Here is an 8,418-nt window from a genome sequence, read left to right on the forward strand (position 1 = left end):
CAAGCATTTTTATAAACTGATGTACACCCCTAGTCCAGCTCTGTCTCCCTAGCTTCTTCTCTCTCCTTGTCCCCTCCTTCCCTCTTCCATTCTCTTTTTTATAGAGATATTATTATTATTATTATTTTAAGTGGAAATGTGTTGCCTGATGTATATGTACCATATGCATGTTTGATGCCTGCAGAGGTCAGAAGAAGACATCTCATCTTATGAAACCGCAGTTACACTTGTCTGTGGACTACTTTGTGGGTGCCTGGAATCAAACCTGGGGCCTCTGCAAGAATAATTAATGCTCTTAACCACTGACCCATCTCTCCAGCCCAAGATAGAGTTTGATTAAGCAACTCAGGCTAGTTGGGAACTCATGATTTCCTTCACCTGCCTCCTGAATGCCTATACTGCACACATGTGTGTGCTCCCAAGAGTAAGTGAAATCTCCATGTTGATTAAAGAGATTTCCATGTGCTGTCCAGTACAGCAGCAGCTGTCAGGTGACAGCTGTGGGACACCAGTGTGACAGACACAGTCCCTGTCCTGTTAAGGGAGAAGCTCCATCCAACAGATTCGATTGCCCTGGGGCAGGAGTGTGTGTGTGTGTGTGTGTGTGTGTGTGTACATGCTTCCATTGCTAGCTGGAATGGGCGAAGAATTTGCAGTCAGCTGGCAAAGACAGAGAACTGTTTTCAAGCTGTAAAAAGATGAGAAACTTAAGTAAGAAAGACAATTAAATCTTTTACTTGATGTAGGGCTTCGTGGCACACACCTTTAATCCAGTACTGGGGAGGCCTGGGCAAGTGGATCCTGTGAATTCAAGGCCAGCTAGAGCTACAGAGTGAATTCCAGGACAGTCAGAGCTACATAGTGAGACCTTTTCCAAGAAAAACAAATAAAAAACTAAATGAAAATAGTAAAAATAAGGGGACAATAAAAAGACCACAGTTGCCTTGGCTTTAGGAGAAAAGGGATAAATCTCTGAAGTACTGAAGGTTTTTCTTTAAGTGTCAATGTATATATTACTGTGTGTGTGTGTGTGTGTGTGTGTGTGTGTGTACCATGTGTGTCATAGCACATGTGTGGTCAGAAGACAGCTTTGTGTAGTCAGTTCTCCTGCCTTGCCATGGGTTCTGGGGATCAAACACTGGTCAACAGGCTTGTACACAGCAAGTGTCTTTACTCACTGTGCCGTCTCAGTGGTCCCACTGAAGGTTTTGTTTGTTTATGGCTGTCTTATGCAGCCCAGTCTTGACCGAACTATGAGCTCACTTGAACTGACCCTCCTGCCTCTAAATACTTTTTGTTTGTTTGTTTAAGGCAGGATCTCACTTAGGCTCCAGCTGACCTAGAACTCTCTCTGTGTGGCCTCTGGCTTCAGTTTCCTGAGTGATGGGATTACAGCTGTGAGCACTACTCCACACTACTTAAGACTGAAAACATGTTTGTTCTTTGGTATTTAAAATCTATTTCTTAAAAAGTTTCACTTGTTGCCAGGTGGTGGTGGCACATTCCCTTAATCCCAGTACTTAGGGAGGCAGAGCCAGGCAGATGTCTGTGAGTTCAAGGTCAGCCTGGTCTACAGAGTGAGATCCAGAGCAAAGTTACCCAAAGAAACGGTGTCTGAAAACAAACAAAAATAAACAACAACAACAAAAAAAAAAAAACCAAGCAAACCAAAAAACAAAGAACGTTTTACTTGTTCTCAGAAAGAAAAAGTTGAACATATTTTCATATGCATTGCATTATTTAAGAAAACTAAGCTTCCTTTATAATTTTAAGTGGGCACACCCATTATTTAAAAGCAGCAAATGTCTTATATAATTCTAAAAGGATACACTGGGTGTGGTGGTGCATCCCTTTAACCATAGTGCTCAGGAGGCAGAGGCAAGGGCAGTCTGGTCTACATAGCAAGTCCTAACCCAGCCAGGGCTACAAAGTGAGACCCTGTCTCAAAACAACCATTTTAAGTGGATTCTTATGTAAACCACAACACAATTATTCACACCAATAGCACCCATATTATAACATGTATATGGAGACAGGCAGACAGACTCAGAATATATAGCCCTGGCTTGCCTGGAACTCACTCTGTAGACCAGGCTGGTCTGGAACTCACAGAAATCAGCCTGCCTTTGCCTCCTGAGTGCTGAGATTAAAGGTATAGGCCACCATGTGCTACTCAGTACAGTTTTTTAACTACCATGTAGTCCTTCTAACGTTAATTTATGCATTTGCTTTGGCCTATCAGAAGACGGTGCTCAAAAGGCACAACTTGTCGATTTTTCTCAGACTCACTAAAGAAGGCACTCACTAAAGAAGGAGCTTTCTGCTTTTGGGGTGAGTGGTGATTTAAGGGAGGCGATATGTCAAAGCCCAGTTCCCTTCTGTCCTCTTGTCTCTGCCTTCCTTTTGTTTCTCAGACAGAGGAAACTGAAGCATGGAGAAGGGGTAACAGAAGGAAGAGATGCATTTCTTTCAGTGTACACCAAGCCTAAACATGCAGCGGTACACTGGCTCCTAGAAGGGCCCCATTATCTAGGTGTGGCTCAATGTCCTCATTGATGGGGAGTTACTAAGGCTCTTACTTCAGGTCCCCCGCCCATCAGCTGGGGAACTCAGCAGGGTCCTTTATTTAGAGCCACAATTGACCACAGGCACCTTGTTATTAGTCATCCTCAGGTCCTGTGTCATCTCAAAACTAGCTCCAGCGGGCTGGAGAGATGTTAGTGGATAGGAGCACTTGCTGCTCTTGCTGGGGACCAAGGTTCAGTTCCCAGAATCCACATGGCAGCTCATAGCTGTTTATAACCGGTTTATAAGCAGGGGATCTGCTGCCCTCTTCTGTCCACTGTGAGCACTGCATAAACATGGTGTACATGCAGGCAAACCATTTATACATGTAAAATGAAATAAATAAATCTTTTTAAAAAACCAACTTGCTCTGGGGCTAGAGATGCAGCTCATTTGATGCATGAATGCCTAGGTTCAGTCCTCAGCACCGCATAATCACGGTGTGGTGGCACATGCCTGTAATCTTAGCACTTGGGAGGTAGAGGTCAAAGGATGTCAGAAGTTCAAGGTTATCTTTGGCTACATGATTTCTACTTGAGGTCTTGTCAGTAGTAATAAAGCAGTGGCCTGTTTTTCTTGATAGTAAGTATAAAAACACATTATGTAGAAAGATTTTTTTCATTGATATGATCAATTCCCAAAAAGATACAATATTTTATTTTTTTAAGGATTATTTATTCACATGTACAGTGTTCTGCCTGCATGTATGCCTGCATGCCAGAAGAGGGCGCCAGATCTCATTACAGGTGATTGTGAACCACCATGTGGTTGCTGGGAATTGAACTCAGGACTTCTGGAAGAGCAGCCAGGGCTCTTAACCTATGAGCCATCTCTCCAGGCCAGATACAGTATTTTATTTTATTTTATTTTATTTTATTTTATTTTATTTTATTTTATTTTTTTCTGTAGCTGAGGACCAAACCCAAGGTCTTCACTGAGCTAAATCCCCAACCCTGAGATACAATATTTTAATGTGATAGAAATCTTAGTAAAGTGTACATGCTTGAGTGATCTTAGTATTTGATTCAAAGGGAATCTAGTTAATTTTACTAGCCATAACTAGTTTAGGCCAAGAAAGGTTGCAACCTGGTAAGATGGGAGGCATGATTTGCAGAGGTCTAGAGGCTCTAGCTAGCTGGGAGTCCACTCCACCTGTGGGAAGGATTTGTGTGTGCCCTAGTGGAAGTTACCCCTGTTCACATGGATTCATTTACATCCAGCCCTACCAACATGGAACCAGGATATAAGGACAGAGCCCTGTGCCTGTGAGAATTCCTCAGAGCCAGCCTGTCCCAAATAAGCCCTCTTCAGTGGGGTTGCCTGCCTGACCACAGAGACCATCACAAAACAATTAGCACCAACACTGCCACAGGCCCATGCAACCAGTGAGCCGTCCCCCAGAGCGGGTAACTTGCATTTCTCTTCCCTTTAAATACACCCCTTTACCTCCTTGGATACACCCATGTTAGCCAAGTATGCGCATCTTAGGCTACGATCCTCTGCTATTCCCAAACAAACTACTCTGGAGAGTAGATCTTCATTGTACATGTGTGTATGAACTCAAAGGATGGCCACAGATGGCCAAGAGAGAAGTAGAGAATTTGAGAGAATTACTGAAACCACAACATTCCAAGCCAGATGTTGGGGGTCACTTTCATAATCCAAACACTGTGGTGATCAAAGCAGGAGCAGTATCATGAGTTCAAGTCCAGTATGGACTACACGTACCAAAACTTCTTGCTGGTGGTGGTGCAGCTTTTAATCCCAGTTCTTGGGAGGCAGAGGCAGGCAGATCTCTGGAAGTTTGAAGCCAGCCTGGTCTACATAGTAAGTTCCAGGACAGCCAGGGCTATGTAGAGAGACTCTGTCTCAAAAAAACAAAACAAACAACAAAAACAAAGACTTCTTTGTCACACATTTATTTAAACAATGAAAATTCCCCTAAATCCAACATACATACAGAGCAGTGTGATGCTTTAAAGGTTAATAGTAGTAGAGCATTTGCCTAGCATGCACAAAGTCCTATGTTTAATCCCCCAGTAGTATTACTAATAGCCACCCACCCCCAGTGCAATAGGACCGACCAGTCACTTGAATCAAGAGGCCTGCAACCTCTGTAGACCCAACAGAGGTCAGATGACAAATCAGGTCTGTTTGTGGTAGGTAGCTTCAACCTAGGCACCTTAAGACTAACAAAGATGTTTCTCAACTCTACTGTGTGCCCGCTTTACTGATTCTTTTGGTTGGTTGGTTTTTCAAGACAATGTTTCCCTGTGTAGCTCTGACTGTCCTGAAACTAACTCTGAAGACCAGGCTAGCCTCAAACGCAGAGCTCTTCCTGCATCTGCCTCTTGAATGCTGGGATTAAAGGCCTTGCTTTACCGATTTTCAAGCATGGTGGATGGATGTTGCCTACGTAAAGTTTAAGCCCATCTCTTCCCATTTGTTTGTAGAGGTCCTTAGCACCTGGCAGCACCATCTGGCAGATCTTTTTTTTATTCCTCTTGGTGAAGTTGTCCAAAATCTGTGCTGCCTTCTGAACAGAACTGTGGCCTTCTTGGGTGGATGAGATGACAGTGGGCAAACAGAGCTGGAGATGAAGGTGGTAGCTGTTGATGGCTACTTAAGCCTACAAAGCTACAATAACAATCATGGTGTATTCCACTCACCCTATAGCGTGAAGTGAGGAAGAACATACTGGCCATTTCTTTACCTGGGTCGAAATACCTCAAGTGCTTCTTCATCCAGATTCTAGAAATGTCACCTCTTATTTCTGAATACATATGTCCCAAAGTTCCCATCAATTCCCAGGTCAACATTTTTCTGAGGCTGCCTTTGCTGCCTGACCCATCCCTCCCACACCCACCCAACACACGGAGACCATAGGTTCTGTGTCCTCTTCAGGATTCACCTATTGCAGAAGGAATCTGCTTCCAAGAGCTAGAAGGACTTGGCACACCAGTACCCAGTTAGATAGGACCAGAGCCCTAGCGCAGCTTGGGCTCTGACTCACATGTCCTGGTTGCCACAAGGTGGACAGGGAATGATGCTGAACCACACTGTTTTGGTGCGTTTCAGTGGCTTCATTGTCCTACTCAGCTCCTCACGGAGCTGTTCTAGCCGCTTGTGGTGAGAAGCACCCTGGGCACCATAAATCTCCCAGGGGGTAGAATACATCTCCAGGCTTAAGCAACTCAGCCCAGCGGTGTGGCAGAGCAGGCGCTCCAGAACAGCTACTGAAATGGGATTCCTTAAGTAGTTGAATGTGGTGAGCTGGGAGCAGCTGCTCAGGGCAGGCAGAAAGACATTGAGCTGGGAGTCCACAATCCTACAGTTCTCCAAGTCCAGGGTCTTCAGGGTGGCTGCGACTCTCTCTAGCAGGACTCGGAGGAGCTCAGGATTCATGTTGGTCAGTATGACACCACTTAGGTTCAGGTGTTTGAGGTGACGGATGCCTGGACACTGGGTCAGGGACTTCAAGTCTGATTCTGAAAGCTGGCAGTCGGTGATAGAGACAGTCTCCAAGGGGGCCTCCAGGCACCTAGAAAGAGACCACGTAGTTAGTTTTTTACAAGTCGTGATGGTTAGGTTAGAGAGTCCTGGGGTAGGGTGGATCATTTGCTATAAGGTCACCAGATACAGGTCAATACCCACTGTGCTGCCCCTTAGCATCTGCCCACTCATATTACCCATTCTAACGCGAGGTCTGGCACCGTCACTGTAGGACTAGCTTGGCCCACAGTCCTACAGCTCCTTTCCTCACTGTTAAAGCAGAGAACCCCAACTCTAGCTATATCACTATCTTGTTCCAACAAGGCAAAGGCTTTGCTACGGTCTTCAGGGAAAGCTCTCCATCTTCCCTTACCTGAGCACCTGGTACATTTGACCTTCGAGGAAGGAGACAGAGTCCAGGGAGAGCTCCTGGAGGCACTCCAGGTTGAGAAACTGAGACGTAAACTGACTGATCAACTTCCTCTTTTCCTCTGGGGAAATGGAGGCAGGCTCACAGATATGAGAGAGAAGGAACTTGCGGAGGTTTCTCATTTGGCCCAGGTAAGGAGCAAAGCCGGCCAGGGTGGACAGTTTCCAGGTGCAGCAAACTTCCACTTCCTCCATACAGTCCAGATCCAGCATTTCCAGAACCTTCACCATGTTCTGGATAGCCATCGTGGAGATCTTCAGTTTCTTACAGCCCAGCTGCAGTAAACCCTTCCTCCCTTCCACCCACAGGAAGAGGTAGGACAGGCACGCATCCAGGGCTCTTGGCTTGAGGTATATGTCTACAAACACCTTCAAGGACTGCTCCGCCCCTATCCTTGCACATCTCTCTTGTGTTTTCCTCTTACGCTTGACCACTCGAGAGCAGGCATCTGGCTTATCTCCAGCCCATACGTTCCAGAAGTCCCTGTGCAAAGCCCGCAGATCCAGAACTCGAAGTTTGTGGCTCCTGAGGGAGAAATAACAAGTCTAAGAATTAAGACAAGAACCCACCCTTCCCCATCATGCTTCTTTTCCATTTCCTGAAATAGAGTCTCCCTGTCACTACCAAGAAGGCCAGACTGGCCTCAGATTATAGCCTGAGGCTGAGGGCTGAAACTACAGGCTAGCACTACCAAACCAGATCAGCACAACCTTTTATTCTTACTCCTTCTCTGTTCCTTCTAGTTATCTTGATGCTTTGTATCTCTTCCTCTTTAATCTGGCCTGGCCCTACTTCTAGCATCAATGGGAAGAGGCAGGGGTAGGCACCTTCAGCCATAGCTATACATTATGGGAATTTTTTTCTGTGTTGTGGTCTGATGTCCAAGGGAGTCGAGCATTGGTTCAAAAGATGGGGTTCACATTCAGCTGGCTGGAATGGATCATGGAGTTCCCTGGCAGACTCAGAAGAGAGAGGGAGGCCCTCAGAAGAGGAAGAGGTGGGGCCGAGGGATTGAGCAGCCTTTTCGAGCCGGGAGGTGGACAGTGTGGTGTGTTGTGGTCACTTACAGTTCTCTCAGGTTTACATCCTTAATATTTATCCCCGAGTTTTCCTTTTTAATGAAGGATAAAAGAAATCACAATAGCTACATCTGTCCTAAACACTCCCAAACACTCAAATCCTTTACCTAGATGGCTCAGCAATGGTCCAACGGTTTCTGAAATCCTCCTGAGGCCAACATAAGCCTCCAACCTTCCTCCGTTTTCTATTCTCCTTGACCCTAGCTCTCCCTACTCTAGACTCTGGAGCCTCCCTTCTGGAGTGGTCTTCCTCACCTGGGGTGAGCCTTCTGGCCAAGCAGTGTATCGATCCCATCCAATACAGTTTGTAAGGTCTCCAGGTAGGAATCCTTCATCTTCATCAGACCCCCCAATGGGAGACAGGGGAAAGGCCAGGCCTGCACCATCGCCCTCAGGACGGCAGACTGTCTGCGGGTGAAGGCCTCCTGGAAGAGTCGGGGGAAGAGCTCCATGGGCAGGTCCTGCAGAGCAGAGATGGCCAGGGCCTCCTCCCTCAGCAGCCTCTGCACTGCCAGCTGCAGGAGTGTGGGTGGGGCCTGGAAGCTCATCCTGAGGGATCTGCAGGGAGATGGTCCTGAAATGTCCAAGAGAAGACACCTTTTCAGGCTAAGGATTAAGAAGCCCTTCTCTTCTCAACCCAGAAACCAACTCAGGCCCATAGCCACCGTTCTAGCAATAATCCTCTTTACCCATCCAGCTCCAAACAGGAGCCTGTTGTATTGTGCCCTCTCACCTTGCAGTGTGGTCCTAAGAGCCTGATAGCTCACTCTGCTTTTTAGGAAAGTTTTTTTTATCACCACCCAGGACCCTGGAACAAGGACTGAGAATGTCCCATGGACCAACACAGTCATT

At 46.3% G+C, this 8,418-nt stretch overlaps 1 protein-coding gene across 1 annotated transcript; it reads right to left on the reverse strand.

Annotated features, from left to right (window-relative positions):
• Positions 1-5,574: 5,574 nt before the first annotated feature.
• LOC118578024 (PRAME family member 12-like) lies at positions 5,575-8,114 on the reverse strand. The gene is made up of 3 exons (XM_036178635.1): positions 7,822-8,114; positions 6,431-7,012; positions 5,575-6,106 (listed from the first exon to the last, which is right to left on the reverse strand). The coding sequence occupies exons 1-3, from the start codon at positions 8,112-8,114 to the stop codon at positions 5,575-5,577; spliced, it is 1,407 nt and encodes a 468-aa protein (XP_036034528.1).
• Between the last annotated feature and the right edge of the window lie 304 nt (positions 8,115-8,418).

The sequence above is a fragment of the Onychomys torridus genome, chromosome 2, assembly GCF_903995425.1.
Source record: "Onychomys torridus chromosome 2, mOncTor1.1, whole genome shotgun sequence".
NCBI lineage: Eukaryota > Metazoa > Chordata > Mammalia > Rodentia > Cricetidae > Onychomys > Onychomys torridus.